Source organism: Protopterus annectens, chromosome 17.part0 (genome assembly GCF_019279795.1).
Source record: "Protopterus annectens isolate FY-2018-M chromosome 17.part0, PAN1.0, whole genome shotgun sequence".
Lineage (NCBI taxonomy): Eukaryota > Metazoa > Chordata > Ceratodontiformes > Protopteridae > Protopterus > Protopterus annectens.
The window spans coordinates 707,520,508-707,537,563 of record NC_056751.1 but is presented as its reverse complement, the minus strand read 5'-3'; the positions used below and the strand labels follow the sequence as shown (position 1 = coordinate 707,537,563).

At 42.3% G+C, this 17,056-nt stretch overlaps 1 protein-coding gene across 42 annotated transcripts in view; it reads right to left on the bottom strand.

Annotated features, from left to right (window-relative positions):
- The window catches only part of LOC122791684 (mucin-2-like), a 732,148-nt gene that overhangs the window by 154,298 nt on the left and 560,794 nt on the right, over nt 1–17,056 (bottom strand). For all 42 annotated transcript variants that reach the window (XM_044059549.1, XM_044059571.1, XM_044059534.1 and 39 more), the window contains one exon: nt 5,227–5,436. In XM_044059549.1, coding sequence (XP_043915484.1) covers nt 5,227–5,436 — 210 coding nt within the window. The remainder of the gene's footprint in view (nt 1–5,226; nt 5,437–17,056) is intronic.

Below are 17,056 nucleotides of genomic sequence, written 5' to 3'. Positions count from 1 at the left end.
AGGAGTTGACGATTGAGTTAAGGGTCGCCAGCTGGGAGTTAATCTTATCTTGAGCCCCCACAGCTGATGGATCCTGAAGGGTATCACCCAGCTCCTTGAGAAGATCCCTTTGAAGGCGGGTGAAGTGGCACAGATAATTCAGCGACCGCATGGAAAAGGTCGCTGAGGAAAACATTCACTTCCCATACCTGTCCATTGTCCTAGACTCTTTATTAGGTGGATGGACAGGCACCGAAGGGTCAGGCAACTCCTTCTTCGTGGCTGCTGCCACCACCATGGCATCAACGGGGACACCTTTTGTCAAAAATTGTTTGTTTGGTGGGGCTGTAATGAACTTAGTGGGCCTACGGGGAGTTGGTTCCACTGTGTCCAGGGCTGACCACGCCCTTCGAGCCACTACTTCCATGAGCGGGTCAAAGGGTGGAGACACCCAGGAGGTGGAAGGGCGAGACCCAAATGCATCCAGGTATACCGACTCGTCCTCGGAAGGGCAGTCCAGTTCCCCCTCTGCTTAAGGATCTCTAGGATGTCTGAAAAAGAGACATCCTCAGAGGGGGATCTTGGGGACCCTTCCGAATCCTCCAAGTCGGTATCAGACGTGACTGACCCGGGTGAGTCGACATGTTTCCTCTTACATTTTCTCTTTCAAGGTGGCTCTTCTGAAAGATCAAGGGAGGCCTCGGAAGAGGAAGATATGCCCAATGGGGTGACCTCGAGTGTCTGTTCTCCATGCTTGGGGTCAGAAGGGTGGGCAAAGACCGATGCAGGCACCATGGGGGGAGGAACCAAAGGGGCTGATCAAGGAGCCGACTCAGGAGTCAGCACGCTTCTCATGACCTCGAAGGCACCCCTATCAGGCAGAGCAGAAGGTTCCTGCTCCGAAGAGACATGAACCCCTGCCGGCACCAAGAGGGATGGCTCCGAGGCCAATGTCGGGGCTGAGCTCACCTGCACCAAAGCCCCGAGAGGGAGAATGGGGTCAGACAAGGGTCCGATGCCACTCGCCCCCTTGGAGCTGACGAGGGAGTCCCGGCGCCCAGATCCCTCCAAGGATGGAACCAATGAAGAGATCGGAGCCGATGAAGGAGCCGAAAGGTGTGGTATCAGCTCTGATGTTTCCAAGATTCAAACCCCAACCAGCTCTGGCTCCGAACACAAAGGGGGAGTCGGAGGAGGAATTGTTGAAGACACTGGGACAGCCACAGTCTGTTGAGAAGGGCTGGTTAACATTTGGGCCAGGGCCTGCGATTTAAGGAGTCTACTGACCACCCTCTCCAAGTCATGATCAGATAGCCTGGAGGACTGAGAGGAGTGGGACCTATGGCTTCGTTCAGACTGAAGCAATGGTGACCTCGGAGCCGAACGAACTGATTCAAGGGAAGGGGACCTTGAACGTTTTCAACCCAAAGATGGTTCCGACACTAAAGTCGGAGCCGATTGAGGTCTAGAGGTGTCGGCTCCAGCCGGAACCGAAGAGGAGGAAGATGCTCCACCCGGCGACGGCTCTGAACTGGGAGCCGACGGTTTGGCGGGCTTTGAGGATTTCCCCGACTGAGGCTTCGCCGGGGATCCCTCTGGCTTAAGTAAGCCTCTCCAAATGAGCTTGTTCCTACATTCCTGCAGGACTCTCGGACTGAAGGCGTGACAGACCGAGCAGGAGTCCTGCAGGTGTAGGGAACCCAAGCAATACACACAAGAAGTGTGACCGTCTGTCAGAGACATCTTCTGACAGCACGAGTCACACTTCTGGAAGCCTGAAACTTTAGTATCCTTAGACATAGTGCAAGGGGATACTAAAGAGAGAAAAATTTAAACTAGTGCTTAAACAAGGCACACAGAAAAAAACTCACACTTTAACAACAACTATTCTTAATAAAAAATACAAATACTATAAGGCTAAACACTACTCCTATAAAAAACAAAAGGTGAGGGGTTAGCCGCTAAAGAGAAGAAACAAGGGGGGGGGGGGGAAGAAAACTCTCTAACAAAAAACGAGTTTTCTAGGTGGGATAAACTAGGGGATACACAGTCTAACTACACTAAGAGGGAAGACTATCTAAATAAACTAAAAATACAAGGTAAATATTAAGCTAAAAATACAAAAAAAAGGAATAATACGACCTGAGCCAGTAAACTTGCAACCTCGTAGCTGAAGCGGCAAACAAGATCTAGGTATCTAGCGCCAAGCATTGTGGGATATGGGGAGGCCTCGAGCCAGTAAATAGCTCTCGAGCTTTAGTAGATGGCCGAGTCGGAGCCGAGGATCGGCTCCGAACCCAACCAGCAAGAATGAAGGCGAGATAGACAACTTAACATCATTCGTTATTATCACTTTATAATATTGTCCACTAAAATACTTCTAAATGATTACCAAGGCTCTTAGTTAAGGGGTTAACTGGCCTATCAGGTAATGTTTTTGATAAGCATTTGTGTTTTGCTAAGAAAGAACAGTATACGAGCTGTAAATGGAGATGATAGGTTTAATCGTACCAAATAAAACAAGTATATTTGGCACACCATGGACTTGGTTTTAATGATTCAGGAAAACCAGCATAGATTAAATAATGGCTAGACACATGCATGCCAAACAAGTTGATAAGAGTGATTAATAGGCTGTTAGATTAATGATTGGTGGAGTAATAAATAAATCAAGTTTTATTAAAATGTATGATGACCTTAAATACTTGAAGAATTCAAAACCAATATGAAACAGCACTTTCCTTTTACAGTAAAAGGTAGGTTTGATTACCTGCAATAGTCTAAATGAATGTATTTGTTTATATAGATGTTTATTACTGAATAATGGGATATAACGTGTTACAAGTCCTTGGTAGGATTTCCATAAATCCATTTCATATGGACTGCCTTGGTCTGAGCAAGTCACTTGCTGTTGATACCAAAGGTTAAACCTTCAAAAGTTTTTTGGAAAATCCTTTTCATTTATTTCCTTCTGGAGTGTTACCTACCCCACCTCTCTTGTCCAAGTTAAGATAGATGACTAGTTTTACCTACAAAGGATGTTACGCCGACCGTCTATCAGTTCAAAGGTTATATTTCTTCTTCCAGACCATTTACAGTTTACTTCCTGCATAAGATGCCATGAAAATTGGCAACAGCATGTTGTCAGCAGGTTTCAGTTGCACAATAATAATGAGGAAAGAGGTTCATCTTTCATTTAAAGGGAACATTTCAGCCCATAATGCATTGTTCTATTGTTGGCTTTGTACTGGCTTTCAAATACTTATTTGCTTTTTTTTTCTGTAATATGCTTACAAAGGTCAGATAAAAAAATAATACAGGGATGGTGGGATGTGATTCTTGCATTTCACTGAGTAAATTTTCTCTTTAGTAGATACTTAGGAATGCACAAAATACAAAATTTATCGATCTGAATTTTTTCTTGACTTCAAGTCTGCAAAGACCACTGACACAAATTTTGACGCCTAGAATCACTTTCATTTCCGGTATTTCCATGATGCGTTTGCCTGCCTTTGCTTACGTTCATTGTCATTTCTTGCTTTTCAGACATATGTCAGTCATAATAAAATGGTCATCCTTACTAATTGCGTCATTATAATTAGAAAAATCTTTTTGAAAAGTAATAATATAATCACTTGCTTGTTTTGTGAACATTGTCAGACATCTAACAAAGCTGGCTCGGCAGAAATGATCTTCATCTTATTACCACAGTGAACAGCTAAAGTTAGTTGAGCATTCATGATATCTGGGCAAGTAGCATTTAACATAAAAACACCAACACACTGTTTGTTGTAATGCAAAGCCTGTATGGTGAGCAAATGCTCTTTTTGTCCTTATGAGAAATTACAGATATAAAAACACAATCTATTAACCATATAAGGGCTTCCTAACTTTTAATTGAAGCAGGAAACCTCAAGCAACATAATGTTGCTCTGAAGCTGTTGCGTATCCTCTTTGCTAAACTGACAAATAAATCACAAGTTTTGGAACATGGTAAAAAATGTAGTTAATGACACAAGGTGGCGCCATGGAGCACATATTTCTATAGTAAGTTGCAAGGGGACATGCTGAGCTGTTAGTCTGACAGCTTTGCAACTGCAATATTAGCAATTCTGTTCTCTACAGCCTACTTAATTTCTTTTATATATGTTTAAACATCATATACACTTGGCGGTATTTGTTATTATCATGACTACTACTGCAGACTTAGTCCCTAATCCTCAAGCAAACTACTGACACAAACTCTTAATCTTCTTTTTGTTATGTCATTATTTATTTATTTACGTATTTATTATTCATGGTGTGGAAATTGGCAAATGGTAGAGGAGGTATGTAGGTATCAAGGTTACACTGCTATTTATATATTTACTTATTACTTATGGTGGGGCTTAATGTTTGTAAGAGTTACTGCTTTCTTTACATGCACACCTATTTGTCGATGTTCCAAAGCTACTGACTCTGCCTGTTTGGCAAAGAGGATATTACATAGCTTCGTAATGACGCTATGCCATTCAAGATTTCCAGTTTCAGTTGAAAGTTAGGTTACCACATGTAAGTAATACTTATAGAAGACAAGCTGCCATTAAACATATTTTGGGCTAAAGACCATTAAGATGAAGAAAGTATATCTACTTGCATATGGAGCAGTATACATATGCCTAAATCCTTTAGTGCGACCCTTGTCTGCCCTTCTGATTTTGCATTTGTCTGTGTACTCTTCTTCTGTGAGCAATCTTGTCGCCTTCATATCTAAATTATTCCCCTTTTCAGCATGCATTCTGCAATTTCTTCAATATGATGGCATACAGGGCATCAAGCCATCCTATACGTAGCTAATTAACCATAATATTACATGCAATCGATAATTTCAATGTATAGCACATAAGCATATTAAGGTAAATGACCAGCTTTTAACTTTAACTGTCATTTTACCTCTGAAAACTGAATTAAAAAATGAAAACACTTGCACTGCAGTTATTTACTATTTGACAAAAATGATCTAGGTAGCTTTTCCAAAATGAAATTAAACATAAAAGAGCTTGAATTTGGCCTTGTGTATATATATATATATATATATATATATATATATATATATATATAAGGAGTTAAATCATGGTTAGATGACCTCTTCCAGCCAACAGAATTTCCCGACATTTAAAATCTCTTTTATAACACTATCAAGCAGTGGCTGTTCATGTTATGATATCATTCTTGTTATAATATTTGGGAAGTTACATAGATGCTTACCTGGTGGGACACTGGTCTGTACTGGTAACACGGGTGTAGTAAAGTGAAATGGGGCTGCAGAGGTTTGCTCTGCTGCACATTCATTCATGGTCCTGCTTATCTCTCCTTTCTCTCCACAGATTGCAGTTATGCATCCACCTATGCCATCATTGGTGCTGTAAACAAGTGACCCAGGGGGGAGCCTTTTCCCATCATAGACACAGTAACACTCTAGGAGATGAAATTATTTAATATTACTTCCATGTAAGGTGACACAGACACATTTTACTACATTGTATTGGAATCAAGTCATTTAAATGCATTTTAACAGTAAGGAATGATGGCACAACAGTATATAAACAAGACAAGCATATATATGACAATAGTTTTACTGTATCTGATCCATTTTCTTAATTAGTTTATTTTCTAATAAGGTGCCAATGTCTGTGTAGTAGCATCACTGGCTTTTTTTATTTATGAATCAGTTACAATATATACTTTTGATGCAATAAGATGTAACAAGGTGTGGGTTACTAAATAACTTAAATCATGTTTTACACACTGTTTCTTTATGTAACGCCAAAAGTGGCTAAATCCCCTCAAATGTTACTTGGACTACCACACTGTGAATTTAATATGATCATATTTTTATTTCCAAAATTCTTTATTTAGTTATTCAAGTTATAAGAATACAGACAAAATAAAACAGTAAAACAATGATAATGTACATTGGATAAAGAATTGCTGGTATAAAGAATTGATTCATACATAAACACCTAACTTATTTACAACTGATGATCATATATTTTAAACCTTGTTTTATTTTATTTTTAGAAAAATATTTCATCCCATGATCTAAGTGCTTAACTTCCATCCATAAGTGCAGTTTAGTTCAAGGCTGGAAGTTATTAAGTAGCTTGGATACGTCTATCCCTTATCAAAACCAGGGCAGATATATCAGTATTCCTGGGAAGAATGGGAGGAACTCCCACAAAATGGCCACCTGATCCTGAAAATATAAAAAGAAACAAAAATGGGAAATTCCCCAGCTGACTACTAGAGAAGAAAATCATGGTCCAGCAAAAATCAAAGAGCACTACAAGGGATGTTGGAAAACTCCTGCAAATGATAGAAAATGTACAAGGATACTGATTACTTAAAGGAAACAATAAAAGAACAGCAACAAAACACAGACAAATCTAAAACAGAAACAGATCATCTAATAAGTGGCATGGAGGCATGGCTTAAGAGGTAAATAAACTGATAACAGAAACGGATATGTAAGAAGAGAGATCCTGATGGGCAAATCCAAGAAGAACAGAACTTACAAAGTGGATTCTAAACAAAGAACTCACAAATGTCTTGTGGAAGTTAATTAAAAGCAGATTAATTCCCTAAGTAGAACTAGATATTGAGGTAGGCAGAATATACAGGACAGGCAGTAAAGAAGGAGCAGGCAGGATATGCAGGACAGGCAGTAAAGAAGGAGCAGGCAGAATATACAGGACAGGCTGTAGAGAAGGAGCAGACAGAATATGCAGGACAGGCAGTAAAGAAGGAGCAGGCAGAATATATAGGACAGGCAGTAAAGAAGGAGCAGGCAGAATATGCAGGACAGGCAGTAAAGAAGGAGCAGGCAGAATATGCAGGACAGGCAGTAAAGAAGGAGCAGGCAGAATATGCAGGACAGGCAGTAGAGAAGGAGCAGACAGAATATGCAGGACAGGCAGTAAAGAAGGAGCAGGCAGAATATATAGGACAGGCAGTAAAGAAGGAGCAGGCAGAATATGCAGGACAGGCAGTAAAGAAGGAGCAGGCAGAATATGCATGACAGGCAGTAAAGAAGGAGCAGGCAGAATATACAGGACAGGCAGTAGAGAAGGAGCAGGCAGAATATGCAGGACAGGCAGTAAAGAAGGAGCAGGCAGAATATGCAGGACAGGCAGTAAAGAAGGAGCAGGCAGAATATGCAGGACAGGCAGTAAAGAAGGAGCAGGCAGAATATGCAGGACAGGCAGTAAAGAAGGAGCAGGCAGAATATACAGGACAGGCAGTAAAGAAGGAGCAGGCAGAATATGCAGGGCAGGCAGTTATGAAGGAGCAGGCAGAATATGCAGGGCAGGCAGTTATGAAGGAGCAGGCAGAATATACAGGACAGGCAGTAGAGAAGGAGCAGGCAGAATATGCAGGACAGGCAGTAAAAAGGAGCAGGCAGAATATGCAGGACAGGCAGTAAAGAAGGAGCAGGCAGAATATGCAGGACAGGCAGTAGAGAAGGAGCAGGCAGAATATACAGGACAGGCAGTAAAGAAGGAGCACACAGAATATGCAGGACAGGCTGTAAAGAAAGAGCAGGCATAATATGCAGGACAGGCAGTAGAGAAGGAGCAGGCAGAATATGCAGGACAGGCAGTAGAGAAGGAGCAGGCAGAATATGCAGGACAGGCAGTAAAGAAAGAGCAGGCAGAATATGCAGGACAGGCAGTACAGAAGGAGCAGGCAGAATATGCAGGACAGGCAGTAATGAAGGAGCAGGCAGAATATGCAGGACAGGCAGTAAAGAAGGAGCAGGCAGAATATACAGGACAGGCAGTAAAGAAGGAGCAGGCAGAATATGCAGGACAGGCAGTAGAGAAGGAGCAGGTAGAATATGCAGGACAGGCAGTAATGAAGGAGCAGGCAGAATATGCAGGACAGGCAGTAAAGAAGGAGCAGGCAGAATATGCAGAACAGGCAGTAAAGAAGGAGTAGGCAGAATATGCAGGACAGGCAGTAAAGAAGGAGCAGGCAGAATATGCAGGACAGACAGTAAAGAAGGAGCAGGCAGAATATGCAGGACAGGCAGTAAAGAAGGAGCAGGCAGAATATGCAGGACAGGCAGTAGAGAAGGAGCAGGCAGAATATACAGGACAGGCAGTAAAGAAGGAGCAGGCAGAATATGCAGGACAGGCAGTAAAGAAGGAGCAGGCAGAATATGCAGGACAGGCAGTAGAGAAGGAGCAGGCAGAATATGCAGGACAGACAGTAGAGAAGGAGCAGACAGAATATGTAGGACAGGCAGTAGAGAAGGAGCAGGCAGAATATGCAGGACAGGCAGTAGAGAAGGAGCAGGCAGAATATGCAGGACAGGCAGTAGAGAAGGAGCAGGCAGAATATGCAGGACAGACAGTAGAGAAGGAGCAGGCAGAATATGCAGGACAGGCAGTAAAGAAGGAGCAGGCAGAATATGCAGGACAGGCAGTAAAGAAGGAGCAGGCAGAATATACAGGACAGACAGTAGAGAAGGAGCAGGCAGAATATGCAGGACAGGCAGTAGAGAAGGAGCAGGCAGAATATGCAGGACAGGCAGTAAAGAAGGAGCAGGCAGAATATGCAGGACAGGCAGTAGAGAAGGAGCAGGCAGAATATGCAGGACAGGCAGTAAAGAAGGAGCAGGCAGAATATGCAGGACAGGCAGTAAAGAAGGAGCAGGAAGAATATACAGGACAGGCAGTAAAGAAGGAGCAGTATAGCAGACAAGATATATTCGTGTAAATTCCTTTCATATACTGCAAGTCAGCTGATTGTAATGTCAGCAAAAAAGCACAAATTCATGTGGTCAAATAAAAGAGAAATTAGAATTAACTTGGATTGCTTGAAGCAGTTTTACTTCAAATATCAAGAATATAATGTAATGTAATCAAAGATGACTCAACAGAACAGCCAGTGAAAAGCACTGAGACCATTTCAGATGGAGAGAAAATTAAGGATCAATAACAAGACAAAGAAAATTGCAAGGAATTATGGGACATGGAAGTAATATCAGATTAAAAAAAATGCAAGTCATTTTCATCTTCAGTATGTGACCACTCAGGAATGACATGCAAAAAAAAAAACAAACAAAAGAAAATGCTTGCTGAAATGAGCGGTGGGAACGAAGGAGCTGAACTGCATGGAGGAGAGATGGAGGGTAAAGCAGATGGCAATATATTTAGACAAAGACTTACGAAGCAAAGCAGGACAGTGCAAAGACTTAACAAGCAAGAGGTTGAAACAAGAGAAGGTAAAAACAGAAGAGTAATTTGAGAGGTAAGATCTCCAGAAATGAACAGGAAAAGAAGTATGGCGATGGTAAGCTGCAACAGGCGCAGAGACAGAGGAAAGGAACAAGAAAAGAAGTATGGCGATGGTAAGCTGCAACAGGAGCAGACACAGAGGAAAGGAACAGGAAAAGAAGTGCGGCGATGGTAAGCTGCAACAGGAGCAGAGACAGAGGAAAGGAACAGGAAAAGAAGTACGGCGATGGTAAGCTGCAACAGGAGCAGAGACAGAGGAAAGGAACAGGAAAAGAAGTACAGCGATGGTAAGCCACAACAGGAGCAGAGACAGAGGAAAGGAAAAGGAAAAGAAGTACAGTGATGGTAAACAGCAACAGGCGCAGAGACAGAGGAAAGGAACAGGAAAAGAAGTACGGCGATGGTAAGCCACAACAGGAGCAGAGACAGAGGAAAGGAACAGGAAAAGAAGTACGGCGATGGTAAGCCACAACAGGAGCAGAGACAGAGGAAAGGAACAGGAAACGAAATACAGCGATGGTAAAGCTGCAACAGGTGCAGAGACAGAGGAAAGGAACAGGAAAAGTAGTATGGCGATGGTAAGTCGGAACAGGAGCAGAGACAGAGGAAAGGAACAGGAAAAGAAGTACAGTGATGGTAAGCCACAACAGGTGCAGAGACAGAGGAAAGGAACAGGAAAAGAAGTATGGTGATGGTAAGACGCAACAGGCGCAGAGACAGAGGAAAGGAACAGGAAAAGAAATGCGGCGATGATAAGCTGCAACAGGCGCAGAGACAGAGGAAAGGAACAGGAAAAGAAGTATGGTGATGGTAAGCCACAAGAGGAGCAGAGACAGAGGAAAGGAACAGGAAAAGAAGTATGGCGATGGTAAGCTGCAACAGGAGCAGACACAGAGGAAAGGAACAGGAAAAGAAGTATGGCGATGGTAAGCCACAACAGGAGCAGAGACAGAGGAAAGGAACAGGAAAAGAAGTATGGCGATGGTAAGCCACAACAGGAGCAGAGACAGAGGAAAGGAACAGGAAAAGAAGTGCGGTGATTGTAAGCTGCAACAGCAGAGACAGAGGAAAGGAACAGGAAAAGGAAAGGAACAGGAAAAGAAGTGCGGCGATGGTAAGCCACAACAGGAGCAGAGACAGAGGAAAGGAACAGGAAAAGAAATACGGCAATGGTAAGCCACAACAGGAGCAGAGACAGAAGAAAGGAACAGGAAAAGAAGTGCAGAGATGGTAAGCTGCAACAGGCGCAGAGACAGAGGAAAGGAACAGGAAAAGAAGTGCGGCGATGGTAAGCTGCAACAGGCGCAGAGACAGAGGAAAGGAACAGGAAAAGAAGTGCGGCGATGGTAAGTCGCAACAGGAGCAGAGACAGAGGAAAGGAACAGGAAAAGAACTACAGTGATGGTAAGCTGCAACAGGAGCAGAGAGAGAGAGGAAAGGAACAGGTGTATCACTTCTGGGAGAATCGTGGAGAATGACTAGAAGCAGTGTATCACATCTGAGAGAATCATGGAGAATGACTGAAAGCAGTGTATCACTTCTAGGAGAATCGTGGAGAATGACTAGAAGCAGTGTATCACTTCTAGGAGAATCTTGGAGAATGACTAGAAGCAGTGTATCACTTCTAGGAGAATCGTGGAGAATGACTAGAAGCAGTGTATCACTTCTGGGAGAATCGTGGAGAATGACTAGACGCAGTGTATCACTTCTGGGAGAATCGTGGAGAATGACTAGAAGCAGTGTATCACTTCTAGGAGAATCGTGGAGAATGACTAGAAGCAGTGTATCACATCTGAGAGAATCGTGGAGAATGACTAGAAGCAGTGTATCACATCTGGGAGAATCATGGAGAATGACTAGAAGCAGTGTATCACTTCTGGGAGAATCATGGAGAATGACTAGAAGCAGTGTATCACTTCTGGTAGAATCGTGGAGAATGACTAGAAGCAGTGTATCACTTCTGGGAGAATCGTGGAGAAAGACTAGAAGCAGTGTATCACTTCTGGCAGAATTGTGGAGAATGACTAGAAGCAGTGTATCACGTCTGGGAGAATTGTGGAGAATGACTAGAAGCAGTGTATCACTTCTGGGAGAATCGTGGAGAATGACTAGAAGCAGGGCATCACTTCTGGGAGAATGGTGGAGAATGATAAGAAGCAGTGTATCACATCTGGGAGAATCGTGGAAAATGGCTAGAAGCAGTGTATCACTTCTGGGAGAATCGTGGAGAATGACTAGAAGCAGTGTATCACTTCTAGGAGAATCGTGGAGAATGACTAGAAGCAGTGTATCACGTCTGGGAGAATCATGGAGAATGGCTAGAAGCAGTGTATCACTTCTGGCAGAATCGTGGAGAATGACTAGAAGCAGTGTATCACTTCTGGGAGAATCGTGGAGAATGACTAGACGCAGTGTATCACTTCTGGGAGAATCATGGAGAATGACTAGAAGCAGTGTATCACTTCTGGGAGAATCATGGAGAATGACTAGAAGCAGTGTATCACTTCTGGGAGAATCGTGGAGAATGACTAGAAGCAGTGTATCACTTCTGGGAGAATCATGGAGAATGACTAGAAGCAGTGTATCACTTCTGGGAGAATCGTGGAAAATGACTAGAAGCAGTGTATCACTTTTGGGAGAATCGTGGAGTATGACTAGAAGCAGTGTATCACATCTGGGAGAATCGTGGAAAATGAATAGAGGCAGTGTATCACTTCTGGGAGAATCGTGGACAATGACTAGAAGCAGTGTATCACTTCCGGGAGAATTGTGGACAATGACTAGAAGCAGTGTATCACTTCTGGGAGAATCGTGGAGAATGACTTGAAGCAGTGTATCACTTCTGGGAGAATCGTGGAGAATGATTAGAAGCAGTGCATCACTTCTGGGAGAATCGTGGAGAATGACTAGAAGCAGTGTATCACTTCTGGGAAAATCATGGAGAATGACTAGAAGCAGTGTATGACTTCTGGGAGAATCATGGAGAATGACTAGAAGCAGTGTATCACTTCTGGGAGAATCATGGAGTATAACTAGAAGCAGTGTATCACTTCTGGGAGAATCGTGAAGAATGACTAGAAGCAGTGTATGACTTCTGGGAGAATCGTGGAGAATGACTAGAAGCAGTGTATCATTTTTGGAAGAATCGTGGAGAATGACTAGAAGCAGTGTATCACTTCTGCGAGAATCATAGAGAATGACTAGAAGCAGTGTATCACTTCTTGAAGAATCGTGGTGAATGACTGGAAGCAGTGTATCACTTCTGAGAGAATCGTGGAGAATGACTAGAAGCAGTGTATCACTTCTGGTAGAATCGTGGAGAATGACTAGAAGCAGTATATCACTGCTGGGAGAATCGTGGAGAATGACTAGATGCAGTGTATCACTTCTGGGAGAATCGTGGAGAATGACTAGAAGAAGTGTATCACTGCTGGGAGAATCGTGGAGAATGACTAGACGCAGTGCATCACTTCTGGGAGAATCGTGGAGAATGACTAGAAGCAGTGTATCACTGCTGGGAGAATCGTGGAGAATGACTAGATGCAGTGTATCACTTTTGGGAGAATTGTGGAGAATGACTAGAAGCAGTGTATCACTTCTGGGAGAATCGTGGAGAATGACTAGAAGCAGTATATCACATTTGTGAGAATCGTGGAGAATGACTAGAAGCAGTGTATCACTTCTGGGAGAATCGTGGAGAATGACTAGAAGCAGAGTGTCACTTCTAGGAGAATCGTGGAGAATGACTAGAAGCAGTGTATCACTTCTGGGAGAATCGTGGAGAATGACTAGGAGCAGTGTATCACTTCTGGGAGAATCGTGGAGAATGACTAGAAGCAGTGTACCACTTCTGGCAGAATCGTGGAGAATGACTAGAAGCAGTGTATCACTTCTGGGAGAATCGTGGAGAATGACTAGAAGCGGTGTATCACTTCTGGGAGAATCGTGGAGAATGACTAGAAGCAGTGTATCACTTCTGGGAGAATCATGGAGAATGACTAGAAGCAGTGTATCACTTCTGGGAGAATCGTGAAGAATGACTAGAAGCAGTGTATCACTTCTGGGAGAATTGTGGAGAATGACTAGACGCAGTGGTATCACTTCTGGGAGAATCCTGCAGAATGACTAGAAGCAGTGTATCACTTCTTGGAGAATCGTGGAGAATGACTAGAAGCAGTGTATTACTTCTGGGAGAATCGTGGAGAATGACTAGAAGCAGTGTATCACTTCTCTGAGAATCGTGGAGAATGACTAGAAGCAGTGTATCACTTCTGGGAGAATCGTGGAGAATGACTAGAAGCAGTGTATCACTTCTGGGAGAATCGTGGAGAATGACTAGACGCAGTGTATCGCTTCTGGGAGAATCATGGAGAATGACTAGAAGCAGTGTATCACTTCTGGGAGAATCGTGGAGAATGACTAGAAGCAGTGTATCACTTCTCGTAGAATCGTGGAGAATGACTAGAAGCAGTGTATCACTTCTGGGAGAATCATGTAGAATGACTAGAAGCAGTGTATCACTTCTGGGACAATAAAGGGAATGCAAAGGTATAGAAAAGGTGAGGGGGAAATGGAAAAAGGGACAAGTGGAGCATGAAGGGCGACATTTTGCAAAGACAGAAAATGGTTAAAAGTAAGTGCCTATAGTAACCAAGAGTGTTGACACTGAAGAACTGTACTCTGAAATATTTTATCCTTTGGATAAGGCATTAAACCAACGTCCCATCTGTTTGAGGTGGTGGTAGCTCAGGTAGAAGTAAATGATCCTGTGGCACTTATTGAAAATAGTACAAGAGAAGTTTTGTGGTGTCGTAACTAAATTTCCTTTGGTCAGCATGAATACAACCTCTCGTCTCCTCTGAAAAGAGGATACTAGTCTAACAGGACAAACCTGTTCAACAAAATTAAATAAATAAATAAAATAGGAAAATAAAATACAATCAAATGCAGATATAGTAGAATCTGGAGTCAGGCATTAAAGAAAGGACAGTAGGGAAAAAGTGATGGATGGGTTGAACTATATTAAGAATCTCCTGCTTCATAGCTGAAGATTTTTTACCTAATCTTCATACTCACTGTCTGCCCTAAAGAAGAGACAAGAGAGTACATATCAAGTGGTAGGAGAGAGAAGACATAGAATATTTTTCTGTAAAAGCGAGGCAGGCAGAAAGACTTTACTATGAAGTAATGGTACAACCAGTGGGGAGGAGGCAAAACTGTTGTGGAGAGTGAGCCATTGCACAAGAGAATTCGTGCTACTGCATGGTTCACACTTATTGCAGTAATAGTGCAACATGCCATGAGAAAAGAGACCCAGGATTACAGGTTTTCAGTCAGTTACTAAAGACAACTGTGCATAATGAGAAAGCATGAAAAAGTCCCAGCAAAGGCAGAGCTATGCAAGTGAACTAAGGAAAGGTCATGGAAGAAATGTAGTCGTACATCGAAAGAGGAGAAAAATACAGGAAAAGAAGCAAACAGCCTAGCAAAAGAGAGGTAAAACAGACTTAATGAAAAGAAGAATTCTTGGAAAAGGATGAGATCTGGGAGATATGCTAGGGAAAATACCAATAAAGATGCCATGAAAATGCAAAAAGGCTGTCTGGCAGGTCAACACGTCTTTTTATAAAGTAATTACTTGGGGGAATTAGTTTCAATCAAAATAAGAATTTCAGATGCATTCATAATTGTAGGAGGAATCAATACATTATCAGAAAGGAAAGGAGGGAGGTCTGAAAATGTAAGGGGTCAGACAGAATTACCGAACAATGTCTTCATCAGCATATTCACATAGCTGATGCTAGACAGGTGAGCATGCATGTGAAGGTAGAACAGGTGTGGAAGGGATAAATGGATAGCTGAAATAAATAACGTGCCCAGACAAAAGTAGAGTACGCAGTTAAGTGTCCTTGACAGGATGTAGCACAATATCCACATTAACAGAGTTGGTAGCCATGCCAGTGAACCACTGGCAGAACTGCATAGTCTCTCATTAGTAAGTGGTGTGCCACTTGCAAAACAAGATGTTGATTATGGTGGTTCCTGTACATAAAGGCATGAGCAGGAAGTAAAAAGTAACTAACACAAATGCTATTCCTGCTTCCATTAAGAAAAAAGCACGGGAAACAATGGCCACAAGTTTTTAGAATTCATGAATGCTGATTTGTTGACTCTGGGTACATACCGTAGTGTCTCACAGAAAAGGGTTTGACAGTAGTTTGTAATTCTTTAGAACACAATCAGGTCAAATTCTGAATTTGATAGAAATGGTTGACAGTTCAACTGGGTTTGATGAAATGACAGGAATCATTGCCCGTGTTTTTGTTTTCTTCCTACCTAGAGGTGCAGTAACCCCGGAACTGATTATAATATGCAGCTGGGCTTCAGGGGTGTAGCTCCCTGAATAGTGCATATGTAGGGGTTACTTCATGTAAAACTTTTCAAATGGATGTTTGGTCAAATTTTCAGAAACTTTATACTTTTGGAACGTTGTGCAAACCAAATAAGCTAGATCCTCTTTATAAGGTTCTGTGACTGGGTTACTACTGAGGTAAACAACGACAACCTCTTGTATGTGTGAGTGTGTGTGTGTGTGTGTGTGTGTGTGTGTGTGTGTGTGTGTGTGTGTGTGTGTGTGTGTGTGTGTGTGTGTGTGAGCTCAGCACAATGTTTGACTCTGTGCATCTTAGGAAATAAAATTAGAGTTTATTACAAACACCCAAAACAGTAAAGAGGATTGAATATTTGGGTGTAAGCTAGGACTTAATATAAATAAGTAGGTTATGTGCATAGGAATAGAGAATGGAAGCATACAGTTTTGGCAGGAAAGGGGCTTTGGGGGTAATGATCAGTCATACGTTAGGTTATATGTCTGGCAGCTGGCATAAAGGGCTATAAGTTGTTGTCCCTGTGGTACAAGGTTTGCTTCCTTCAACCCTTGTTTGTCCACTGTGTGGCCTTCAGCAAATCACTTAACTGGACATTGTTAGTGAGTTGCTCCAGGAAAGGCACTGTTTGTCCAATGGGCCTACCTGGTTAAGAAATGGGTATTATTATGAGTTAAATCATGCTATGAAGTGAAAATAAAAACATAATAAAAAAGACCAAAAGAGCAGAAGGAAAGGAGAAGAGTCATTCTCAGAGGTATTGGTATCATCCTTCTGTTCTATAGGGATGCTTCTAGCCTGCTGTGTGTAGTTGTTAGAGCAATAAAGATAAAAGAAAATTATGACAACTGAAAATATAAAATGCAGAGTTAACATAGTGGCAATGCATATAGTAGACATGAACACAAAATAAGAAGGCGAAATGGGGGACATAACCTGGACAGAGATCAGCATTTTGGATTAAGGGATGGGGGTAGATGAAGAGGAATGACAGTAGAGAGAAGGGTATGTGGGATGCAGTGGAAGTGGGATGTGTATAGTTAAACCAGAGAGAATATTTCTTCACAGTGAGAGTGGTAAGGTACTAGAAAGTTCAATCTGATGTAGGAGTCCACTGTTTACAGCGAATGTCATCAGATGAGCTGGGTAATGTTTGAACAGAAAAAAAGGATGGGGCAGGGTGCCGAACTGGAAGGCAATGCTATACAGGGGCTCATTGTATATTTACATCAGCTCCCTAAACTATGAGCTTTCTTCCATTGGAGTACTTGTATGATTATTTTCTGTAAATGTCTGAAAACTATAAAACTGTACAAATCAGCTGTGGAAGAGAAATACATTCATGAAGAATATAATTCTCTTGTATAAGAATTCTTTCTGTAGTATATTTAAACATTCTGCAAGACATCT